The sequence below is a fragment of the Bombina bombina genome, chromosome 1 (genome assembly GCF_027579735.1).
Source record: "Bombina bombina isolate aBomBom1 chromosome 1, aBomBom1.pri, whole genome shotgun sequence".
In the NCBI taxonomy this organism is placed as follows: domain Eukaryota; kingdom Metazoa; phylum Chordata; class Amphibia; order Anura; family Bombinatoridae; genus Bombina; species Bombina bombina.
In genome coordinates, this window is record NC_069499.1 from 774,288,278 (window position 1) to 774,315,482 (window position 27,205).

At 37.6% G+C, this 27,205-nt stretch overlaps 1 protein-coding gene across 5 annotated transcripts in view; it reads right to left on the bottom strand.

Annotated features, from left to right (window-relative positions):
* The window catches only part of POF1B (POF1B actin binding protein), a 198,254-nt gene extending 192,019 nt beyond the window's left edge, over positions 1–6,235 (bottom strand). For all 5 annotated transcript variants that reach the window (XM_053699349.1, XM_053699347.1, XM_053699346.1 and 2 more), the window contains exons 1-2: positions 6,128–6,235; positions 4,956–5,221 (exon numbers count right to left, since the gene is read on the bottom strand). In XM_053699349.1, the coding sequence (XP_053555324.1) occupies positions 4,956–5,171 (216 nt within the window). In that variant the 5' untranslated portion in view covers positions 5,172–5,221; positions 6,128–6,235. The remainder of the gene's footprint in view (positions 1–4,955; positions 5,222–6,127) is intronic.
* Positions 6,236–27,205: the final 20,970 nt, after the last annotated feature.

Genomic DNA, 27,205 nt, shown 5'->3' on the forward strand with positions numbered 1-27,205 from the left:
GAGGTTGAAAAGGTTTCTTATCAATAACCATGCATGGCATGCCACACCTTATCTATACATACATATATATTTATTTCACTTCTATCGATTACAGTTACTAATAATTAGAGCTTTTAGAAAAGAAAAACATTTTAAATGGCCTTTTTAGATTTAAAAAAAATAATATATCTCAGATGCTACATTTGTCTGTCCTGTGTTTCAACAAAGTTCCCTGCTAGGGTTAAGTGCAGTAAATAATTTACGGAATGTTCAGGTAGTGAAATGTCTGTGGTAGTGAGTTGTGTTTGGCCTATGGCACTGCTAGGGCTGAGAGAGGTGTGGCCAGCACATCTTCCCCCTGCAGTGTCTGCAAACACACAGAATACTCCAAATACCGCAGACACTAATAACATGAAAAGCCTTTGAAGGCCAGTGTCAAACAAGTAAAGATCCCAGACAAAAATAAGCAAACTTATAAGCATCTACTAAAATGCATAACAAATCCAGGGACCTTACTAAATGTATCACCTGTCAGATGCGGGTAAAAACAGACACTATTTACTAATTTTCCTATAAAAAAAAAAAAAAGGGTTAAAGACATGTTTAAGAATAGATCCAAAGCAGCAATGCATCTAGCTAATCTGTGAGCCATTGACAAGAGACGTGTACATAGCCACCAGCTAACTTCCAGTACAGCATTACAACTGCTCAGCCTAACTAAATATGCTCTTCAACAAAGAATATCAAGACAACAAATTAATTTGATAACATAAGTAAATAAGTTATTTGCTTTTCACAACAGGAGACTGATAGTTCATGTGAGCCATACAGATAACATTGTGCAAGACACAGCACTAATTGGCTAAAATGCAAGTCATAAGATAATTATACCCATGTGAAAAGGGGGTTGTCAGAAGAGGCTTAGATACAAGGTAATCACAGAGGTTAAAAGTATATTAATATAACCCTGTTGGCTGTGCAAGACTAGGGAATGGGTAAAAAAGTGATTATCTGTCTTTTTAAACAATAACAATTTTGGAGTTGACTGACCAGGAATAACAATTAAAAGAGCTTCAATTTTAATTTTAATGCTTGTCCCTTCTTTCTCACACTTAGGTCCTTGTGCAGATCTAGTCCACTCCAAACTATCTTCTATTCATTCAGCTTCTTGAAACTAGTACGAGTTGATTCTATGTACATATTTGCAGGTGAGCAATAGCATTACAGTGACAGCAAAGTCAAAATTAAACTTTAATGATTCAGATAGAACATGCAATGTTAAATAACTTTCCAATTTACTTCTATTATCTAATTTGCTTCGTTCTCTTGGTACCTACGAGCTAAACGCGAAACGGAACACACAACGATTGGAGGAAGTAGGATTCATCATCGATCTGCTAAAGAAAGCAGGATCTGTGGGCGGAGGATCAGCGTTATGTTTACCATAACGAAAAAGGTAAGTATTTTAAAAAATAAGCGTCATTGTAAAGTTTAATGAATGAATGAAAATGCCCGTTTTTAAGATTACTTTTAGTTACCGGGCACTTAAACATTAAACTTTACAAATCACTTTAAAAACGAACCATCATTTTAGGATGAATAACCTTTGCATTTTAATGTACCTTAAATATAAATATTTAGATAGACTTTTCAATTAATAAAAAAACATTTTTAAAAATCCTAATTTAAATTAAAAAAAAAAAAAATCAGATTTAAATAAAAAAAATTTAATTGTTTGTAATTTTTGATTTGTATCCACCCTATATTATATATCCAGCAATAAAATTAAAAACAGTTACTAGTGCACTACAGCCTACACAATTCTCATTCACAAAACACTAGTGTTCATAAAAGTGCTGCATTCAGAATTTACAAGCTGATATAAATAATCTGTTAAAAGTACAAAGGCTATTCCCGCCTAAATTACATTTTATAACTGCCAAATATATTATCGTTAGACTAAAGATTATGATTTACAATCAGTGGAGACTTTGTAATTATTGTCAATCATTTTACATAGAGGTACAGCACTTACAAATGTTTATAGAGCACGGAAATCCATAAGCAATGCAATCCATTTCTAGACATTCCAATACTATAAAGATAAAATGACAGTGCAATATTTTAGGAAAAACATATTTAAAAGGGACATTCCAGCCAAAATTGGAATCCACATTGATGCATTTCAGTTTTGAATAGAAGCATTTTTATAATATAAATGTATTAGCAAAAATGCTTCTAATAAAAGTTATAGCTGTTTCAAAAGTGTATTTAAGTATGCATCGTGCACCAGCATTTTAAGCACAGCACTTGCTCAGAAAGCCTAAGGTATTTTTACCATCTGGTAATGACTCAATTTGTTAATTGCTGAAATAGTACAAGCCACACTGGCACTCTGATCAGCTGTAGTATTTAAAATGCTGGTGCACTGAGAATATCTAGCTATGCTTCACATGCACGTGCAGAGAAAAATGTTAACAACAAAACAGTGATAACTTTTACCAGAAGCATTTTCGCCAATACATGTATATTGCAAATATGTTTCTATTCAAAGATGTAATAAATCAATGTGCATTGAAATTTTAACTGGAATGTCCCTTTAAGTATTTTTTAAATGTGGTTAACCTCAAACTTTTATCTGGTAAACCCAGTTTGGATACATCTCCAAAAACATAAAATGTAACTAGTCATAAAACCTGCAACACTTGAAAATGTTTTTGTCATTTTAAAAATATTGACCCTGCACTACTGTGTGTTTCCCCGTAAAGGCGTTAAATACAGAGTAGAAGTACTGCTTGTGACCTGCAGAGCATTGTGGATCCCAAGCGTAAACCACGCGACTCAGATGTGTAACTTGTGCTGACTGTTGGATCAGCGGCAGATCTGCTTTGGACCAGTAGTGCTCTGTTTGAGCTAGTATTCGATTTATCTCTGTTTTACACTGAGAACAATTAGAGACAGTAAATTATGTAATACATCAGTTAATAAAATAAGATTTTGAGTAAACAAGGCTGCGTGTTAACCCTATTAATCTTGTGTTCCACACAGCCTTGTTTGGACAGTCTGTTACTGCCTGTTTTATAAATGCCCCTAATTGTTCTAAGCAGGAGAATGAGATAATGGGAAAACCTAAGTTAAAACAATGATGTGCCCATTACTTTATAGAAACTCGTAAATAAAAAAACAACAATTTTCAGATTTAAATTACAAGAAAAGGGTACAAAACAAATAAAATGTAAACATATTACAAAGTTTAACTACACAAAATTAAACATTTTATATTATAATTTCATACCGTTTAATATCCTTTAAGGAAAATGGACTTTACAATAAATGGTTTATCATTTGTTTAAAGAGACATACAGAAACCATTATAAAATACTCTTGTATGCAAACGGCTTAACCATACAGTCAAAGGGCCATTTCAGTGATCAATTACATGATCTAATGCATTACAGAACATTTAATGCTGCAAGTCTAAGGGGTTAACACAGTTAAAATACTGATCCTGACCTGCAGAGCAATGGTGATCTCGAGCAGAAACTGCAGCTGATCCAATCAGCAGCTATTATTGTACGACCCAGCTGTGTTCAACACAGAGTTGCAGCGTTGCTAGTGATAAAGTTACACGTTCTTATGAATTAGAGCATGTCATTGTATTACTATAATAGCCCTTTAAATTCAGCTCCATTGCACCAATTCCCTTGTCATCCTGAGCTGAGCCTGGACAGTGATTAGTGGCTGCACACATATGTCATCCCTGATTGGCTAAGTGATCAAGTTTAGCACAAAGCTAGTCTAGAGTTTTTGTGTTTGACCCTTTTTGCACATGCAAGCAGTTTATCATTTCTCCTTAAACACAATTTTTAGCACAGATTAAATAGCAAATAGTATACTTATTAAATTATTGTGAGGAGAAAACAAGCAGCAAAGAGACTAAAAAACTTAAAACACAAATGTGTTGTGTATATAAGATGGTGAGAATGAACTGACAGAGAAAATAGGTGTGGCAGCAGGCTAGATGTGAACCTTGAATGATCAGTGTGGGTGTAAACTGTAACATTCAGAAACAGACATTCCCCGGCTCCTGGAGACAGATTAATGTGCAGAAACAGTGACAAGTACAACAAATCTAAAGAATAAACAGACAGATTGATGCATGTTGGTGTGGCCCTAGTGTGCAAAAGTGCTGCTTTTATCACCTATTAATTATTTTTATATTGAACATTTAATCACAACTTAATGAATGAATTATTATAAAAGATTAAGTTATACTGAAATATATTTTTGAGCAGAAATCAAGTGCAAAACTAAATTAAGGGTCTATTTTTTTTAGTCTAGTGCAAGTATTGAAGATGTGTCATTAGTACTGAGAGGTCCGTCAAAGCTTAGAAAAGCTAATTTTAGCTTTTAGCAGGCCCTATGGAGGATTAACACCCTATTTTGTAGAGGTACGTTTAAAAATTGATGTGGATACAGCTATATTTTACATATTATGCTAGGTATAGGGAAAATAATATAACTTTTTAAAACAGTGTGCTGTTGAGTATATATTGGAGTAAGCGCTACACAAAAAAATGTATAGATCTAAAAATATTATACTTTCATTATTTATTTTTTCCTGCTTTTTATGGAATTTACTCCTAAATATAGAAATGGTTTCCACTCCTTACACAACATAGAATCAATCCTGCAGAACCTAGCTACATGCTGCACAGTGGTTGCTTAATCATTGCAGGAGCAAATGTAATTATGTCCTTTACTGGAAAAAAACAAAATAATGCACATTTCACAATTGAATTGAAATTATCAATATTTATAACCAATGTATTTTATGTGCAAGATGTTTGCAATACAGTTAGCAGTTTCAAATATATTCTTTATCAATATAAAAATATTGTAATGTCCCTTTGAGTTCCTATAAGTAAGCATAGGACAATAATGTTATATAAGATGAACAGTAAAGCTAGTTTTACCTGGACAACATGGTGCACTTGGTGTGGCTCAGGGGACCAGGTGGCAGGAGACTGGTATCCTGGGCTGGGGGAAGCAGCTCTCGGAGATAAAGGGGTATCCACCAACTGCACCATTTTGGTGACAGGGTTGTAGGATCTCACTCTTTCATAAAAGACATTGTCCTTGTCAGCAGAGGTACCATTCTCGGACACCCAATATCCAGAGGATGTGGACATCTCTCTTCAGGATCAGGTCAACTTCTATGAATTACTAAGACTCTCAAAACCTGTTAAACAAACAGATGTTTAATTCTTTATTTTGACACTTTTGAGATTCCCCCCTTTACGATTAAAGTATATTATGTATGCTTGCAACATTTTTCACATTTTTACACTTGGAAATTGGAAACAAAAAACAAATTCAAAAGGTCCTGCTAGCTTGACATGTTTCTTTTATCCCACTTAAAACAAACCTGTTTAATAGCTTAAGGCAAGAAATTCTATGTGTTCAACACCCAGGGCACAGAAAAATAAAACTCCAGATGACAGTAGAAAGTATCATTAGCAACACAAATAAACATTTCTGGTTAATAAAGTGTTGTAAATATGATTATTATATGATTAATATGACACCTATAATACTAATTAAGAAAAATAATACATTTAAAAAGTATGTTTTATCTTTTTTTTCTGCCCTTGTAGACCTATAACAAACTTTTACTAAAATCAACTTTGAGACAATATTGTAAGTACCACTAGAATTAGATAATATTCTAAGTGTCCCTAGAAATACTTGTTTTATTGCAGTGCCAAATATTACTTATATGGCAGAAATGTGTCTATCTTTCTATCTATCTGTGTAATGTAGAACATAACGATGCTGCACAGTGCTAATTTAAAATGATACCGTCTGCCCTATAAACAGAATGCCATAAAAATAAAATAGATATTTAAAACCTAACTTATTAGCAGTAATACATATAAAAAGTGAACTACATCAAATTTGCACGATAAATAACCAGAGTTATGTCGTATTTTATACACACCCACTGTCACATTTCCTGATACACTGGAACCATTGTTCTCCATATCTACCTGTAGAGATCCACTGCCTCTTTGCCAGAGCAGACAGGGACGTCACATGCTTTTTTTTATTATTTATCAGAAATAAAGAAAATCCCTGGATCACCTACCTGCACCCGACAGAGAGATTCTTCAGCAACTGACCCAGCCAGTTCTTTCTCTCAGCTTCTTGTGTATAACTTCCCAAGCTGCAATCATTGTGCTAGAAGCAAGAGGAGGGACTTTACAGTATGCCTGAGTTGTGATTGGGTAGGGAAGATATCAGCTATGTGATGCTTTGTCGTGATTGGTTACAGGTATGTTTACCTGAGGCCTCAAACAGCTCAGATTACTCTCGCAGTCTCTCAGATATGGGTGTAACTCACAGAGCTGACACCACGCAGTGCTGCTGGGGAACCTGCTCACATGGTTACTAGGAAAAAATGACAGTGAAGCTATAGCTGCTGTACTTTGCCGTGCATTGCAGTGTTATTATTTATACTTTTCACTTTACGTTACAAACGATGTTATTAAAATAATACATTGCACCGTAAATAATTTGTCATACTTTCTACGTGACAAGGACATATTTGTTTTCTATTTGTATTTAAAATGTATCATTTCTAATTACCACAAAACCAGTGTCAGGCATTATAATGTTTTACTATAATTAGAACTGTATATTTGTCATTTGTACAGAGGTAGCCAGCTGGGTATAATAACCTAAATTAAACAGGTGGGGGTGCATTTCAGTTTTGAATATAATCATATTTGTAAAATACGTGTATATAAAAAATGCTTTCAGTAAGAGTGTTTGCAGGGGATTGGGTATTAAGGAAATATCTTTCATGATTCAGCTAGACTCTAGAGTATGCATGCATGCTGCATCTGAACCATGAAAGAAAAAAATTGGATTTCATATCCCTTTAAAATGCTCTCCTTTTATTCTTTGAGATGGAGCAGTTTTTGTGTGCATGTGTATGCTATGAAAACATTGATAGTTTGCTAATACAAGTATATTGCAAACATTTATGTATCCAAATTTGACATTGAAACTGGGGAATACTTTTGTAATGACATGACATAACCAGACTGTTACCTTATCATGCACTGTGTATAACAGTAATCAGGGCCGTCTTTAATATTGACTGGACCCCGGGCAAATATTTTCTTGGGCCCCCCTCCCATGCAATTTCGCTCTCCACCCCAACATCCCACAAAACAACTAAATCAATTTATTTTTATTTATTTTTTTAAAATTATTAGCCCAGCAGTGGATCATCCACTGCTGGGCTAATCATTAAAAAAAAAATGCAATATGTGAAACTGGACCTAAGCAGTACTAATAAGTAAATAAATATATAAATTCCTCCACTTTGGATTAATTTAATATGCTTTTGAATGTGATTCTGGTGTGAGGTTAGCTGGTTAAAGAGATTTAGAGCAGCCAACAGGAGCAAAGCAAGGTAAAGACTGAGGCGGAAGCATAGAGGTGCAGACAGATATAAGTTTACTGACTGGAACAGTAGAACTACTATGGGAAGCTGTAAAATCTGAAACAGAGAGAAATAAAAACTATAAAAACAAACCTTACCTTAATGTGTGAAGTATCAGCATGACACTATACATCAGCCACAGCAGCACATGTCACTACTTTGCTAGGAACAAGTTCCCTCTCATCCTGCACTAGACAATGCTGCATGGGGGAGGGGCATGTGTACACTCACTTATTCTTCCCACTGACACCTTTCTACAAAGCACTTTTTTCCTAACAAACTTCAGTTAGTTGACCTTAGAGCCACAGCAGAAAGAGCAGGGATAAGGGGACCAGCAGACTGCATGTTGTCTGCCCAAGGCTGCATGGATACAGACGAGTCACACAGCCTCAAGACTGAAGAGAGCAGTGTGTGCAGCTGCACAGATGCTCAAATCCTCACGTGCCTGACACTCCAGCTTTCGACTGCATGCGCCTATAGTCAGCCCTACCCAGAAACAATCCCCACCACCAGAGCAGTTACCTGGTAACAGTGGTAACCCCAGCAGGACCTTTTCTGATGCAGTTGGATTGACTGGATGCCTAGTTAGGGCTTAGCATCCAGTGCACATCTAAAACAGCACATGGCACTAGCTTGGAATGTCATATGACATTGGCACGGTCTGGCACCTTTTCTCACAAATAAATATAAGCAGAGAACGTTTGACTGTGACAATATTAGGACTGACTGTGTGTGTCCCCCATGTTACATGACATCAGCAGTCTGGCATGAACTTAAAAAAAAAAAAAAAAAAAATTTTTTTTTTTTTAGGACTATAGGGCCCCTCAACAAAGACTGGGCCCAGGGCAGCTGCCCCTTTTGCCCTGTGTTAAAGACGGTCCTGACAGTAATGTTAGATACAGTGTACTATACAGCAAAACATAATGGATCTAGTCCTAGGTTTATAACTTTACATAAAATGAAAAAAGGAGGAGGACCCAACCTGTATTGTCACTAATCAAACATATATATATGTAAGCCAGATAGTAGATCTTAGTATATCTTGCAGGGGCAAATGCTCGTTACATTCGAAGATTTGTACTTCAATCAATCACTTTAATCACTTGGCAATACCCCGCAATCCTGGAGGATAGTAAGCAGACCAATACAATGCTAAAAAAAGGTTCCCAGATAATAAAGGTATAAAAGTCCTGAGTAAATATTTTCCATAAGTGGAACTTTCGATCCCATATGTAAACAACCCTGTTACCCGGTAAGTTAGTTGCAGATATCAAAAGGTAGAATTTCAGAGGCAGGTATACCGACCAAACAGTCTTCAAACATAAGGCTAGTTTCACTCACCGGCTGCCGTTTACACCGGGTACCGACCCGTCCACTAACCGCGGAATGAGATCCTTCTCCGGCAGCCCGGGAGTCTTTTGTGTGCGCTTCACCGGGCCCCAGCCCGTCCACCATTAGCGGAACGAACGCCGTCTCCAACAGCCTGACTGTGTCTCGGACCTGGGTGTGTCTCTAAACTCCTCACTGATTGGTCCTTGTGGGGAGTCAAGCCTCTGACGCAATATAGTTGAATCGGAGGAACCGGAGAAATGTATCTCAACAGTCCCAGTAATCCAATGTGAATGTCTTGTGTACCAAAAGTAAACTGTACCGGGTGTAGGGAAACTTATGTTTCTATGCAGCGGGATACTGTGTCTTTGATCAGCAAAAACTTTGGTCCGCGTCTCCAGCCGGCAAATGCAGCTAGGTGCCTAGCAGTGGCAAAAGGAAGTCCAAGAGGAAAAAGAAGAATTCGCCAGGCACCTTCAATAGCTTAAAAATAGTAAACTTTATTGAGTCAAAATTAAAATATAATGAGAGAGGGGATAAGATACCCCTAAAGTTAAACAGACTGACATGTTTCGGCACAAAACGCCGTAATCATAGTCTCTAAAAACTTTTAAAAACAAACCGCCTTTTCAATCCAGTGCTCACATATCATTGGTGGGTTACTAATTAAGATTTAAAGGCATACGGGGGATGGAGCATTGTTAAACAATTTTAAGTTAGTAGATATGCTACATAAACATAGATCTATATGCATGCAATTTAGCCTGCTAGCTTAATAAAAAAAAAAACATCATTCACTTATGAAATTCAAACATTTTGTAGACAATAAATATACATTTATATTATTAGGATTTACATAAGTCTATCTAGACCCCCTATAAAAGAGTCATAGGTAATCTGATCCCTAAGATTGATTAGAGTCCAAGTATCAAATATACATGCAAACAGGTGTATAATATGTATTAATACTTTCCCCTTCTGGTGAACCGCAGCCGTCCCACAGTCTCTCCCAAGGTCTGTGTGAATATATCAGGTGTGCTAGCTGGAGGCGCTGGTTCAGCTTGTATCAGTCGTTGGTATCTTCCTTTCCTTTCCTTCCTCAGTTGTATAAGTCTAGGTGCAAAATAGTGGTGCTGAAATATCAGACAATACACCATACAAAGGTGAATATCTACTCACAGTGTATATTGCAGGTTACCGGCTCCTTCCCAATATGAAAAGACAATATCACAGATTCAGTAAAAAAGTTTGTCTTTATTTGGCTCAACGCAAAAGCGTTTCAACGGTCCCAGCCGTCTTTCTCAAGAGCAATAAAAGTGCTTTACAAACCAAAGCATACCTTTCCGCTGCACAGGCGGCCTTTAAATACATGTCAGTTACGCTACCTGCTTCCCCATTGGAGGAGAGCAGGTTTACACCCGATTCAAAATTTCAATTGTAAATTTAAAATAAACATCTAAAAAAACATAAAAAACAATATTAATTATATTAGAAACTATAAGTTTGTTTTAAAATATAAAATTTCTGTAGATATCATCATTTTTGCCGGTTTTGTAGTTCCCTTTCAGGTAGTTTTCTGTTTCAAGTTCCCTTTCAGGTCCGGTATGTCAGTGAAGATCACATGTTATAGGTTGTCCAATGAAATTCAGTTTCTGGTATAGTGATGTTTTGTAGTTCCCTTTCAGGTAGTTCTCTATTTTAGGTTCCCATTCAGGTCTGATATGTCAGTGGGTATCACATGTTATCGAATGTCCAATGAAAAACAGTTTCTGATTTTCTCAAAATAAAAAGACATAAGTGTTATTCACAGATACAAAGTTTCTTATATGAATTCTGCTTATCCAAATATTTAGAGGAGGTAGAATAAATTGCCACTTAGAAGTATGTTACAAGTTGGAATAGATACTTTTCATAATTAAACATTCATATTATAAATAGTCTTCTATATTTATTGAATGCTAGATATTGACTCAGCGACTTGTGTGTTGCATATAATTTCTTGAAATTAAGTGTGAGAATTATATTCTTTTGTACAATATGTGTATATATAAACATTAAGTGTGATGATATGACATGAACTGTCTGTATAAATACATATTTATTTTGCCCCCTTTTTTTTTTTTTTTTTTTTCTGTGTGTGTCCTTATAATCGTATTCACCTCAACAGGAACAAAAAATGTTACTGATTTATTTAGGCCCCATATTTTCATCTTTTGAATTTATCATTTATTTTGTCCCCCCTTTCCTATGTTAAGAGTTTTTTAGACAAAGGCAGCAATTTTTGTGTCCTTATTTAGACCCCATTGGGCATATGTTCTAAGTGTATGTATCCATTTTAATTCTCTTTGGTCTAGTTGTTTTGCCAGATTACCACCCCTCCAATGAAGTTCAACCTTCTCAATTCCTATCCATAGAAAGGATTCTTTTGTGAAATGTTCACAATTGTTGCAGTGTAGCGGCACTCCGTGGTCATCATGATTCTTTTCTATTTTATTTTGATGTTCCATGATTCTTGTTTTTAAAAATCTGGACGTTTGTCCTAAATACTGGATTTTGCAGCCACATTGCAACAAATATATCACATTTTTACTTTTGCAAGTAATGAATTCTTTTATTTCAAATTTTTTTCCCGTAACTGTGGAGTCAAATGTTTTGTGTGTTCTTCTGGTGTAGTTACAACCTTTGCATTTGCCGCAAGTGAAGAAACCTGTCATGTTACTTATTTGTAAAGGTTTTTTGGGGGCTATGCCTTTTATGAGTGAGGGAGCTAATTTTTGTTTCAAATTTTGTCCTTTTCTGAAGATAACTGTGGGCTTAGCTGGAATTATAGGTCCTAGATATTCATCCTCTTTTATAATGTGCCAGTGCTTTTGTATAATTTTTTTGATTGTATGATGTTCTACATTAAATGTGGTCACAAATTTAGGGAAATTATTGTTAAATGAGGTCTCATTTTTGTGTTTGTTTTCTAACAGGGTTGATCTTATTTTATTTCCAACTTCATTTCTTTCTTTTTCTAAAGCTCTATGGTCATATCCCTTTTGTATGAATCTTTCTTTGAGTATTCTTGATTGTTGTTCGTAATCATCTATATTGCTGCAGTTCCTGCGTATTCGTAGGAATTGGCTTTTTGGTACTGACTTTAGCCAGTTAGGATGGTGGCAGCTATCATGTCTAATGTAGGTGTTAGTGTCACACTTCTTAAAGTATGTTTTGCTGTGAATTTTTTCATCTATAGTGTAAAGAGTTAAATCTAAAAAATGTATTTCTTTTTTGTCATATTCTACTGATAATGTGACTTGCTGATTATTGTTATTAAGTATTTGTACAAATTCTATGAGTTTGGACTCACCCCCCTTCCATATGCACAGAATGTCATCTATATATCTATGCCAGGACACCAGGTCTGCACCAAATTCTTGATTATGCCATACATGAGTCGTCTCAAAATAGTCCATGTAAATATTGGCATAACTTGGTGCAAACCTGGTGCCCATGGCAGTCCCACAAATCTGTAAATAGTAGTTCCCATTGAACCAAAAAAAGTTGTGATATAGAATAAATTCTATGGCTCTAAGTATGAAATCTAGTAATTTTGGTGATAAATCTTTATCTTCTGATAGTTTCCATTTAACTGCCTCAATCCCTTTTTTGTGATCAATTATGGTATACAAAGAAGTCACGTCCATGGTGACCCAAAAGTAATTTTCTTGCCAGGGTATATTTTGTATGATTTGTAAAACATGTTTGGTATCTTTTAAATGAGATTTTGCCTTCTGTGCATAGGGTTGGAGAAAAAAATCTATGAATGCTGACAAGTTTGAACTTAAAGAATCTATCCCACTGATAATCGGCCTTCCTGGTGGCCTTGTTGCATGCTTATGTAATTTGGGTAAAAAATAAAAGATTGGGGTCTTAGAATCTGTTTTATAAAGAAAATCAAATTCCTCTTCTGTTATTATATTTTGGTTAAATGCTTCCATAAGTAGTTTTTGAAGAGTGGAGGTGTACAAGCTGAACCAGCGCCTCCAGCTAGCACACCAAGTATCAAATAGCCTACCATTTAAGGGAGACAGTGTTTATATCCCAAAATTTGGGAAAGGATACATATGTATCCAAACCCTGAAATGCAAACCATACACCTTAAATAGTTAGCTCTAAGTTACTGTATTATATTGTAGAATAAGACACACTCTGTGGGGCATTTTCTAGTAACCACAAAGCATGTACCACAAAGGACAAAAGATTAATTTGTATCCATTATATGTATGTTAAACATTTGTTGGTACCCACTTACAAAAGACTTATTTAATTGATTTGATTAATTAGATTGATCTTCCCTATTCAGGTGCCCCTATGTCTCCTGAACCTTGTGTGCAAATTTAAATTTTATATGTAATTATATTAAAGGTGGCTAGGATCTAATTCCAATGATTAATAAAATCATATTCGGAATTTAAGCCCAAAGGTCTTTTAGTTTGGAGTCTAAAAATCCAATACATTTCCTGTCTGGACAGGACCTTAAATAAGTTCCCCCCTCTCTTTTGAGGTTGAACCTTTTCCACAATCGTCCATTTCAACGAACAACAGTCTTTGTCGTGTCGCTGGACGAAATGGGACACCAGGGGTGTGCTGCTTTTACCCACCCGTATGGTCGACAGGTGTTCTCTAATTCTGGATCTGACATCCCAGGTGGTTAAACCTATGTACTGAAGTTCACAGGTTGAGCACCAGAGTAGATATACGCAATTGGTCGACCTGCAATTTAGACAAGAGGTAATTTCAAAAGTTCCTCCGGTCACCACCGAAGAGAAGCTATTCCCCACCTGAACATATTCACAGGCCTTACATTGTGAATAGCCACACCTGTAGGTACCCCTGTGTCTAAGCCAGGAGGAAGATAGTACCGCCGCTGAGTCTGGCTTCCTAAGCATAGATGGCGACACTGAATTCCCAATAGTTTTATTTCTCCTGTAGGAGAATCTGCAGCCATTCCTAGCAGTCACAGCAAGGGCATCATCTGCCACCAATAGGTGGAAATGGTTTCTGACTATGTCACAGATTTCTCCATATTGAGCTGAGTAATCTGTGACAAAGGTTAGTTTATTTTCTTGATCATCCCTATACGGTTGCTTATCCTTTAGGAGTTGTTCTCTAGACAGGGAATTAACCTCATACCGAGCCTTTTTAATGATCTTTTTGTTATACCCTCTTTGTAGTAGACATTGTTCTAATTCGTCTGCATGTCTCTTGTAGCTGAGGGGTAGAGTACAATTGCGTTTCAATCGCACAAACTGCCCCTTAGCTACCGAATAGGGCATTTGTTTCGGATGACAGCTCTTAGCATGTAGGAGACTGTTGCCTGATATTGGTTTCCTATACACTTCAGAGGTGACTCTACCTGTTGGCCATCCCTTCAGTTCCAAATCAAGATAATGCACTATGTGCTTGTTAAACTCAAGTGTAAACCGTAAGTTTACATCATTGGTTCTTAAGTAATCCACAAAACATTCAGCCTGTTCTTTTTCACCCTGCCAGACAAACAACAGGTCGTCTATGTAGCGTAGGTATAGCAGGATGGCAGGTCTGAAGGGGTTTCTATCCGCATAGATGCTGGACCGCTCCCACCAACCCATGAACAAGTTAGCATAGGTTGGCGCAAACTTGGCTCCCATGGCGGTCCCGCATCTCTGCAAATAGAACTCCCCCTCAAACTGAAAATAGTTATGTGACAACAAAAACTGTGTCACCTCCAGTACAAAATTTCTGAAAGGTTCACTGTGTGTGGTCCCATTCTCTAGAAAATAAGCGACTGCTTTTAGACCCCAAACATGGGGTATAGAGGTATATAATGAGACCACATCCACAGTGAGCCAACCACAATCCGGTAACCATCTCAGGTCTTCAACTTTATTCAACACCTGTTTGGAGTCCCTAGTATAACTAGGGAGGGATTTGACCAAAGGTTGAAGTACCCCATCCAGCCACTCAGAAAGGTGCTCCAACATTGAGCCTATACCATTGACTATAGGTCTACCCTGTACATTTACTAGAGTTTTATGCACCTTCGGTAGATGGTGAAATAGTGGGATAACTGGATGTTCCACATAAAGGTACTTAGATGTTTCTAAATCAATAAGCCCATCCTCTACTGCTCCATCTAGAAGGTGCATTAGCTCTCGTTGAAACCTGTTGGTAGGGTTCTGTCTAAGATGTTCATAACTGTCTGTGTCTTATAACTTTACATAGAGCAGGGGTGTCCAAACTTTGCTCTCCAGAGGTTTTGGAACTACATTTCCGATGATGCTCAGCCAGCATTTTATCTAGCTGAGCATCATGGGAAATGTAGTTCCAAAACCTCTGGAGAGCAAAGTTTGGACACCCCTGACATAGAGTGATGGTGGAAGACAGAGAAAGTATTAGATGTGAAGGGATAGCGTCAGACAACAGCCCCAGTAAAACTGGTAGTGTCACAATATACACTTCATGCATATCCTGTATAAGCATCAGTGGCCATTTAAATGACCTATCTATGAGGCAAAATTGAACAATCTTTCAATGTAAAACATAAGGCATATTATAAATCTTATACAAGAGGTGAAATTAATGTCAAGACGTTTTTTTCTTTTTTTTTCTTTACGTTTTTCAAATGTTGTACAATGTAAGAATTTGGGGGCCATTAGCCAGCCCACCAATTTTTAACTGACCAAACCCATAATGAACATCCATTTCTCTCTACACACAGAGGAGGTCTGCTAGTCCATGTTATAGGATCATTCTGATTCTATGTGGATATACTACGTATTGTTTAAATATAAAAGTAAATTTAACTTTACTTACATTTTAGAGAATTTATACTCTATTTATCAGAAATATTAATACAGTTTACCAATCTTTTGCTGCATTAATTTAGCTTCTAAGTTTACTTGCTCAACAATCTACCAGTCAGATCTTGGTTTACCTTTTGGGCACACTACTTATGAGGTATTCATTTTTATGAAATTTTAGATTCCAGTTGCTCATTTTCAAAGGGGAATACTGAAGCAATATTGCACATGCACAAAATACTTAAAAACATTTGTTTATGTGGCATGAAAACGTTAGTGAGCGCACAATATTGATATACCACACCCAGGCTAACTTGCACTCATATTACAAATTAAAAGTAAACGGAGCATCACATGCGCAACCTAAATTTGCACTTGATTGGTTAACGTGACTGAAGTCCTTGCGTAAAGGGTTAGGGCTAAATAAAAAGTTGCACCAAACACAATATAAATACATTAAAATAAAGTGTAACACACATATATATATATATATTTATATATATATATATATTTATATATATATATATATATTTATATATATATATAAACTATATGATAATAAGTATTCATATAAATATTTGAAAAAAGTTATAATGCATTTGAATGGAGAGGTCTATAATGTGTATATACATATCTATATCTATATCTATATATATATATATATATATATATATATATATATATATATATATATATATATATATATCAAAATAACAAGAGTATTGCATTGAGCAATGATACCTTTTTATTGGACTAACTATACATTTATAAGATGACAAGCTTTCGGAAGAGTGTCTTCCTTTTTCAAGTCTGAAGCAGTCCTTTTTTGACTATTTTATATTCCCCTGTATACCTAATTTCCCATCTTTATTCACATGGATTCTATGTTGATATATAACTTTATGTCAGTATATGCTTTGTGTATTACCAAATATTTCCCCTTCCTGTAATCTTTTATTGACACTATCTGCCTGTCTCCTAAACCCCCATCATGATTTTTACGACACCCCTCCTCCCCCTGCATTCAGACCTCTGTAACACTTTGTCTTTTTAGCCTGTGTTTTAAGATATAATCTGTAAATTCCATCAAATTGGTCAGTATTGCTTCAGACTTGAAAAAGGAAGACACTCTTCCGAAAGCTTGTTATTTTATAAATGTACCTACAATCTAGATTGGAAGGAGGATGAGAAACAGGAGATGGGGACTGCAAAGGTGAGAATAATGTTAGTGCAGAGTTAGATGAGGGCAACTGTTAGGTAAGTGGAATTAATTTGTTACTGAGTTGGGTGATAGGCTTTCCTGCACAAAAAGGTTTCAGGAGCATTTAAACAGGTTAGGGGAAAGTCTGATAGCTCGAGGAAGTGCGTTCAAGAGGGTTGGTGCTGCATGAGAGAAGTCCTGCAGTATAGCGTGGGAGGATGTGATGGTAGAGGATGTAAGGAGCAGGTCATTGTTGGATCTTAGGGGTGGGGCTGGAGTATATTTGTTGATGAGTGAGCATTGATATGGGGCGGTATCTTGCAGGAGAATTAGGATTGAGGGAGGGTGACCTTTTCCTGTTTGAAGGAAGATGGGAATGAACCGGTAGTAAGGGATAGGTTGAATATGTGAGTAAGAGCTGGAGTGATGGTGGATGACAGAGAAAGTATTAGATGTGAAGGGATAGCGTCAAGTGGGCAGGTAATAAAGTGTGTGGAAGACAATAAGGACCACACTTCATTCTCAGTTGTTGGGGGAGGGTGCAGAGAGTGGCAGAGGGGGTGACCGGGGGAAAAGATGGAAGATTGCAGGGTTGTGTTGGGATGTTGTTTTGGATTGTAAGTGTTTTATTGAAAAAGTAGTCTGCCAGGTCTTGAGCACTAAAGGCAGATGAAAGGGGTGGTGCAGATGGGTAAAGGAGAGAGTTGAAAATGGAAGAGTCGTTTAGCGTTTGAGGAGTGAGTAGATATAAGAGAAGAGAAGTAGGTTTGTTTAGCTAAGTGAAGGGCAGAGGTGTAAGAATAAAGAATGAATTTATAGTCGATGAATTCAGGTTCAGAGCGGGATTTCCTCCAGGCATATTCAGCAGTTCGGCAGCATTTTTGTAGGTGGCGTGTTTGCTAAGAGTGCCAGGGCTGGAGCTGATGACGTGGGGTTTTGCGTAGTTGGTGAGGAGAAACAGTGTCAAGTGCAGAGGAGAGAGTACTGTTGTAGTGGGTTGTAGCAAGGTCAGGGCAGGATATCGTGGAAGTGTAGGGGAGGTGTTGTTGAATACGGTTGCAAAGTTGGAGAGGATTCACAGTGTGCAGATTTCTGCAGGTGCGGGGGCAAGGGAGAGAAACGACAGGTGACATCAGAGATAGGATAATACCAGATCGATAGAGTGTCCATCGTGGTGAGTGGGGAATAGAGAGGATTGTGAGAGGCCAAAGGAGTTAGTGAGTGAGAGAAGTTTAGAGGCAGCCGGGGCAGATGGGTTATAAATAGGGATGTTGAATTCCCCTAGAATTAGAGTAGGTGTATTTGTAATGAGAAAGTGAGGAAGTCAGGCAGCAAAGTTGTCAAGGAATTGGGAGGTTGGATCAGGGGGGTGATAGATAACTGCCACTCTGAGAGAGAGAGGGGGGAGAAGAGGCAAATGCAGTGGACTTCAAAGCAGGACAATGAGACAGATGGAAATGGAGGTATGTACTGATAGAAGCAGGAGGAAGGAGTAAGATTCCAAAACCGCCACCATGTCTCTCACCTGGCCTATACTTGTGTATTTATGTTTACATGTGTATATATGTATATACATATATACATATGTATACACATATACTGTACATATATATACTTTGGAGCCCTTTTCAGTCATATACCTGAAAAGAAGAAAAATAATTTTTAGTCAATTGTAATATCTAATAATGTGTTTTACTGTGTATATGCTGTAAATATTTTACATACCAATATTCTTCACTTAGGGGACAATGTTCTACTAAATATTCTTATATATAGCTATATATATATAAACCTATGCCTATATATAATCATATATATATAGAAATATCTATTTAAAAAAAAAAAAAAAATCTTCTATGTGAAGAACATTGGAATGTAAAAACATTCATAGCTACAGTACCTTCGGGTTAGCAAAGTTAATCTAAAGTGTTGTTGAGTTACCACGTGTGAGATAAGTGTTAGGTTTCTTCCGGTTTGCACGCTCTATTGACGTCTATCGGGAGATGTTACCACGGTCACAATATCCGAAGTCCTGAAGTTAGCATGCAATGTTTTTTTGCTTTCAACTTGTAATATGCACACAAACCCACATGTGTTTACTTCTGACGGTGTCTGCGCATAAGCAAAATCACTAAATACTGCACCACTTGTAATCTGACCCAATATAATTTGATTGGAATGCTTAAAGAAACATAAAACTAGTATTAAGCAACAATTAAATACTGGACCACATCAATATAAAAATACATGTTTTAACAGCATTTAAAGTGTAACTTATTTAACAAAGTTTGCATTACTTTGCATTCCAAGGATATACCATTTTAAAAGCCTCTTATCTTGTCTTCTCTGTTGAGACCAGTTATGGACAGATATAAATGAGCTACCACAGTGAGAAAACAGTCACTTCTGAAGTCTGGAGTACAGAGATCCCAACTGACCCACAATTTGTGAAATTGTCCTCGTTTTGGTTAACTATGTCCACTCTGTCCCTCATGTATCAATCTAGAATTTTATAACAGTATTTGTTTACTAAGGACTTCTAGCTACCCCCCCCCCCCGCCCCCCCATTCTCATCCTGCCTAGCTCTGCCCACTTCCCAATAAATTAAAGAGTTAAATTACAGGAAAAAGGGACAAAATAAATAATGAATAATTAAACAATATTGTAAAGGATATTTTTTACTATACGTGTTTAACATTTTTTTTAGATTTTTGTTTTGCTTTATGTCCCTTTTATAGCACATAGTTATGCAGTGAAGGGTCAGGTAAAAAGCTGAGTTACTGTGTGGACACAACTATATTTGAACATGTACTGTAAAAGATACATTTTGAACATTATCAAGCAAGGATGTAATAAGACATTAAATTTTTTTTATATATATATATATATATATATATATATATATATATATATATATATATATATATACAGGGAGTGCAGAATTATTAGGCAAATGAGTATTTTGACCACACCATCCTCTTTATGCATGTTGTCTTACTCCAAGCTGTATAGGCTTGAAAGCCTACTACCAATTAAGCATATTAGGTGATGTGCATCTCTGTAATGAGAAGGGGTGTGGTCTAATGACATCAACACCCTATATCAGGTGTGCATAATTATTAGGCAACTTCCTTTCCTTTGGCAAAATGGGTCAAAAGAAGGACTTGACAGGCTCAGAAAAGTCAAAAATAGTGAGATATCTTGCAGAGGGATGCAGCACTCTTAAAATTGCAAAGCTTCTGAAGCGTGATCATCGAACAATCAAGCGTTTCATTTAAAATAGTCAACAGGGTCGCAAGAAGCGTGTGGAAAAACCAAGGCGCAAAATAACTGCCCATGAACTGAGAAAAGTCAAGCGTGCAGCTGCCAAGATGCCACTTGCCACCAGTTTGGCCATATTTCAGAGCTGCAACATCACTGGAGTGCCCAAAAGCACAAGGTGTGCAATACTCAGAGACATGGCCAAGGTAAGAAAGGCTGAAAGACGACCACCACTGAACAAGACACACAAGCTGAAACGTCAAGACTGGGCCAAGAAATATCTCAAGACTGATTTTTCTAAGGTTTTATGCACTGATGAAATGAGAGTGAGTCTTGATGGGCCAGATGGATGGGCCCGTGGCTGGATTGGTAAAGGGCAGAGAGCTCCAGTCCGACTCAGACGCCAGCAAGGTGGAGGTGGAGTACTGGTTTGGGCTGGTATCATCAAAGATGAGCTTGTGGGGCCTTTTCGGGTTGAGGATGGAGTCAAGCTCAACTCCCAGTCCTACTGCCAGTTTCTGGAAGACACCTTCTTCAAGCAGTGGTACAGGAAGAAGTCTGCATCCTTCAAGAAAAACATGATTTTCATGCAGGACAATGCTCCATCACACGCGTCCAAGTACTCCACAGCGTGGCTGGCAAGAAAGGGTATAAAAGAAGAAAATCTAATGACATGGCTACCTTGTTCACCTGATCTGAACCCCATTTAGAACCTGTGGTCCATCATCAAATGTGAGAGTTACAAGGAGGGAAAACAGTACACCTCTCTGAACAGTGTCTGGGAGGCTGTGGTTGCTGCTGCACGCAATGTTGATGGTGAACAGATCAAAACACTGACAGAATCCATGGATGGCAGGCTTTAGAGTGTCCTTGCAAAAAAAGGTGGCTATATTGGTCACTGATTTGTTTTTGTTTTGTTTTTGAATGTCAGAAATGTATATTTGTGAATGTTGAGATGTTATATTGGTTTCACTGGTAAAAATAAATAATTGAAATGGGTATATATTTGTTTTTTGTTAAGTTGCCTAATAATTATGCACAGTAATAGTCACCTGCACACACAGATATCCCCCTAAAATAGCTATAACTAAAAACAAACTAAAAACTACTTCAAAAACTATTCAGCTTTGATATTAATGAGTTTTTTGGGTTCATTAAGAACATGGTTGTTGTTCAATAATAAAATTAATCCTCAAAAATACAACTTGCGTAATAATTCTGCACTCCCTGTATATATATATATATATATATATATATACAGTATCTCACAAAAGTGAGTACACCCCTCACATTTTTGTAAATATTTTATTATATCTTTTAATGTGACAACACTGAAGAAATGACACTTTGCTACAATGTAAAGTAGTGAGTGTACAACCTGTATAACAGTGTAAATTTGCTGTCCCCTCAAAATAACTCAACACACAGCCATTAATGTCTAAACCGTTGGCAACAAAAGTGAGTACACCCCTAAGTGGAAATGTACAAATTTAGCCCAATTAGCCATTTTCCCTCCCCGGTGTCATGTGACTCGTTAGTATTACAAGGTCTCAGGTGTGAATGGAGAGCAGGTGTGTTAAATTTTGTGTTATCGCTCTCACACTCTCTCATACTGGTCACTGGAAGTTTAACATGTAACCTCATGGCAAAGAACTCTCTGAGGATCTGAAAAAAGAATTGTTGCTCTACATAAAGATGGCCTAGGCTATAAAAAGATTGCCAAGACCCTAAACTGAGCTGCAGCACGGTAGGCAAGACCAAACAGAGGTTTTACAGGACAGGTTCCACCCAGAACAGACCTCGTCATGGTCGACCAAAGAAGTTGAGGGCACGTGCTTAGCGTCATATTCAGAGGTTGTCTTTGGGAAATAGACATATGAGTGCTGCCAGCATTGCTGCAGAGGTTGAAGGAGTGGGGGGTCAGCCTGTCAGTGCTCAGACCATACGCCGCATACTGCATCAAATTGGTCTGCATGGCTGTCGTCCCAGAAGGAAGCCTCTTCTAAAGATGATGCACAAGAGACCCCGCAAACAGTTTGCTGAAGACAAGCAGACCAAGGGAATGGATTACTGGAACCATGTCCTTTTGTCTGATGAGACCAAGATTAATTTATTTGGTACAGATGGTTTCAAGCGTGTGTGGCGGCAACCAGGTAAGGAGTACAAAGACAAGTGTGTCTTGATTACAGTCAAGCATGGTGGTGGGAGTGTTATGGTCTGGGCCTGCATGAGTGCTACCGGCACTGGGGAGCTACATTTAATTGAGGGAACCATGAAAGCCAACATGTACTGTGAGATACTGAAGCAGAGCATGATCCCCTCCCTTCGGAGACTGGGCCGCAGGGCAGTATTCCAACATGATAACGACCCCAAATACACCTCCAAGACAACCACTGCCTTGCTAAAGAAGCTGAGGGTAAAGGTGATGGACTGGCCAAGCATGTCTCCAGACCTAAACCCTATCCTCAAATGGAAGGTGGGGGAGCGCAAGGTCTCTAACATCCACCAGCTCTGTGATGTCGTTAAGGAGGAGTGGAAGAGGACTTCAGTGGCAACCTGTGAAGCTCTGGTGAACTCCATGCCCAAGAGGGTTAAGGCAGTCCTGGAAAATAATGGTGGCCACACAAAATATTAACACTTTGGGCCCAAATTTGGACATTTCCACTTAGGGGTGTACTCACTTTTGTTGCCAACAGTTTAAACATTAATGGCTGTGTGTTGAGTTATTTTGAGGGGACTGCAAATTTACACTGTTATACAGGCTGTACACTCACTACTTTACATTGTAGCAAAGTGTCATTTCTTCAGTGTTATATAAAAAGATCTAAATATTTACAAAAATGTAAGGGGTGTACTCACTTTTGTGAGATACTGTATATATATATATATATATATATATATATATATATATATATATATATATATATATATATATATATGTGTGTACAGCTGCTATTTTTTTTTCCTTATCCTTAGGACCAGACTCTAGACAGATGATCAAGCCAGAAATGGGTGAGTTGTCCAAAGTACAGTACTAGTAGTTATTCATAATGAGTGCACGCACATGCAGGAATGTTGTGGTGTAACACACAAGAAAACGCTTTAGAATATGTAGCATAATAAAGAGAAAATTGTGCAAATGTGTCATGTGGCCAATATAAGCACCCATTAAGACTTGTGATGTCAACGATCAATAGCTATTATGGCACACTTTTACCTGCTAAAGACTAGGTACCTGCAGTAAACATATTAATGTAAGTGCTACCAGCATGATGTCAAAGGTTAACAAGTAATCCAAAAACGCCTATATGCATAAGCCTATGTATATACTTACAACAATAGACAAAAATATTGGATTTTTACTAGAGGGAGAAGAAGAATGAACAAGTTATAGAAAAAGTGAAAGCTCTCTCCTAACTTCATATGCAAAATGGATGAGTCACATGAGATGCTTGCTGTACAAGTACTGCATAAAACCGCCACTGTGCAATACATACTATATTTTGTTTGGGACAGTAGAGGGCCAGGTAGAAAAAGTGTCACTACAGCCTCCAGGTGTTATATTAAATAGCTGTTGTAAAACGGAGAAAAACGCATTCCCAGACGCCAGAGACAATATTGGGCCTTTCTGTAAAAAGCCTTCAAATAAAACCCATTTCTTGTAACAGCTTATATTTCTAGAAGTAATTTTTGTTCACCATGTTGTAGCACTGCTTCAAAGATAATAAAGGGAGAGTGGTACCTATTCTAATGGCATTTTAGCTCAATAGTTAAACAAAAAACTCTGCAATAAGGAAACAAGCATTTTTTCTCAAGATATCTTGAAATAACAGCTAAACAAATCTTTTGTAGCCATTTACTCCTCCCACATGGACATCCACGTGGTCAAATGATGATCAGAAGTTTCTTTCACAGGTAATAGATAAATGGACATAGCTAGGTCTTTCAAGTATAGACTACAACAGTCAACTGCATTGTGTAAGGTTGTCTCATTTCAAACAGACTTTAGCTTTCAAACACACCCTAACATCATCCCAAATCCTTGTAGTCTAAAATAATTGTCTCACACAGCCTTTTTTAAAAAAAATAGATATTTATTGAGTTTTCAGAGAAATTTAAAGGGACATAAAAGCAAAAAATTTAAATGATTCAAAGTGTTAGAGCAGCAGCAGTTTATTATTTCACTGTTTCCTGCATATAACTATGGTCTAGTTTTCATTGCTAGTGTAAACGGGTGGTAACTAGGGTTGCCACCTAGGCCATGCTAACCTGGAGAGTTGCATGAACAATAACAAAAGTGATATATCCACTCATTGTAAGCTGGGCTTTGTTTTTAGATGGCTGGACATGATGCCTTTATGCCAAAGATGACTCATTTCCACAGCATTAATTGGGAGTAGTTGGCAATTGGAATTGGCAGTAATTGGGTTCACAAGATGTGTACATCTCTGAAAGTTGTTGCTAGCTGCAATTGAAGTGGGTGGTTCTTCATCTGCCTCTCAAGAACCCAACTTTTCACAGTCAAATCTTGTGGTCCATATGGAGAACGAAACAGGTCTGGGAGCTCAACATGAAGCACTGCACTTGAAAATTTCACTAGAATGCCAAAGTGAACTTCATCATACAGAAAAACAGAAAAGAGAAAAACTCAACTGAAGACACATAGAGCTCAGCAGCCTGCCTTATGGGATGGTGCCAACCCAGGATGCAATCTCTTTATGCCCTACATGTGCTTTCACAGAAAAGAACTTTCCTGCAGTATAAATCATGCTGATCCCATTCATAAGAATCCTGCAACTGGCCCCACGTATAAGCTTGTAAAAAGTACATGAAACATTTAAATTGTTTGTTAGGAACTGAAATTGCCCGCCAAGCTCCGCCCACCTATTGCATTTATATTCTGGTATGTTAAGTTTCTCCAATCACGATCGACTCGTGGATACGTTTTCCTACTTGTACCCGCTGATTTGTGCATGTGCAATTTTAAATAGCTAACTGAAAAATATTAAATGGGCACTGCTTAGCTGTCATAGAAGAAAACAGCTAATTGGCAAAGAAGAAAGCTGTGGGCGGAGCTTGGTGGCCATTTTCTGTTGCTAAGAAACAATCAGTATTTAAAAGTTGCATGTACTTTTTACAAGCCCATAGATGCAGAACCCATTGCAAGAAGCTTGTCTGGTATGTAACAATAGGTAATAAAGAATAAGCATGAGGAAAGTCATATTTACCATTGTTCTATTTTTAATAACCATTTCATGCCCAGTTTATCTGTTTCATTTTACTGCTGCACACTACAGTATGATGCACTTTACCTATTTCACAGTGGCACATTTATCTGCCACTTGTCTCTGTGATATTTGGTCACAGTAATACACTTTCTCTGTTCATATCAGTGAAGCTCAACACCAGCCCTCCTATGTCAGATTATCTAAGGTTTTAGCAATTTGAGGTGAATCAGTGATTGGGCAGTAATCCAACCTATGCTGGAAATACTCACACTCTGCCCTGTTAGGAGTGCTTGAGGGTAGAAAGGAGAAACACAGCTTTCTTTGATATGCATTTTTACAATAGCTACATTGGGGGGAGGGGGAAATGAGGGCCAAACTCTGGAGTACCCTTACAAATAAATTTCCAGTTTACTAATGTTATTAAATTTGCTTATTCTTGTGGTATCCTTTATTGAGGGAACAGCAAATACTACTGGGAGCCAATAAGCCAGTGACGAGAGGCATTTATTTGCATCCACCATTCAGCAGCATGCTCACAGTAAATGCATTGCTGCTCCTAAAGGATACCTAGGTATGTCTTATATCAAAGGACATCTGGAGAAAACAAAGCAAATTAGCTAACAGAAGTTAAATTATTTAAAATGCCAAATTGGGATAATGAAAGTTTTACTTGGTCTTTACTGTCCCTTTTAAGCAAAGCATTTTCAGCAGTGCATGCAGTGGATGATATCAACAGGTCAGGCAAGTCAGAGGGTAGCTATAGGCTGATTGAGCAGGTCAGAGGACTGGAAAATGACATCAGACAGCTATGATAAGCCTGTGGTTAGATATAAGGTCATACACAACTGATAGGCCTGAGGTAAAGACAACAATCAGGTTCATTCAGGCTGTAAGGTCAGGTACAGGCAGGCTGTTATCAATAGCCAGGGGCAGACAGGCTGTTAGACCAGTGGTCAGGTGCAGGAAGATTATCAGCCAGCATTCATGCAGACAAGCCAGGGCAAAGTAAAAATAAAGTACAGGCTTGGTACAGGGGAGGACATAAACTATAAAAGTAGCAGAGCAAACAGAACACTAACATTCCACTAAACAATTAGGGCCAGATTACGAGTGGAGCGCAAAATATCACTTGCGGGAGCACGATATTAGCGCTTCACTCAGTAATGCAAGTGCACGCAAATGTGCACTGCTTTACAAGTAAGGTGCAATGCGAACGCATTGCACGGAAGCAGTGCGATTCCATAGGCTCCAATCAGAGCCTTGATCGCATGCCGTGAGACACGACATGAGAGCCTAGTACATCGAAGGGGTTAAGTCGTGCAGCAATGGGCAGCTAATTTAAATATATATGTATATGAATATATGTTCACACAACAAACCCACAAAAATTATAAAAAAAGCTCTCTATTCTCAGTTACTTAAAGGGACATGAAACTCAAATTGAGTTAAAAAAAAGTTTCAATTCACTTTCATTATTTATTTTGCCTGTTTAAACTTAAACTTTAGTTTTCCCACTACCTCATGAGAGGCTGGTGTACATTATTTGAAATGCAGAACCCTTACCTGCCTATATGTTGTACATTGATTGTTTGATATGTGCAGAAGCTCTTCTTTTTAACTGTGTCTAATTGGCTACAGCAAAGGAGCTAATATTTAGGATATATTTTAATTGACATCTCCTGGAAACAGGGCCACTCTTAGCATTTGCGGGGCCCTGGGCAAGACAAATATGTGGGGACCCACAGCCCAGCACTCTTATTCCCCCCCCCCCCATGTATGTCCTGCCCCCAGTATGGCCTCCCCACTGTCCTAACATTCAGTGTTACCTATATATAGAATAACAGTATGGGGGCAAAGTTAACCGCCG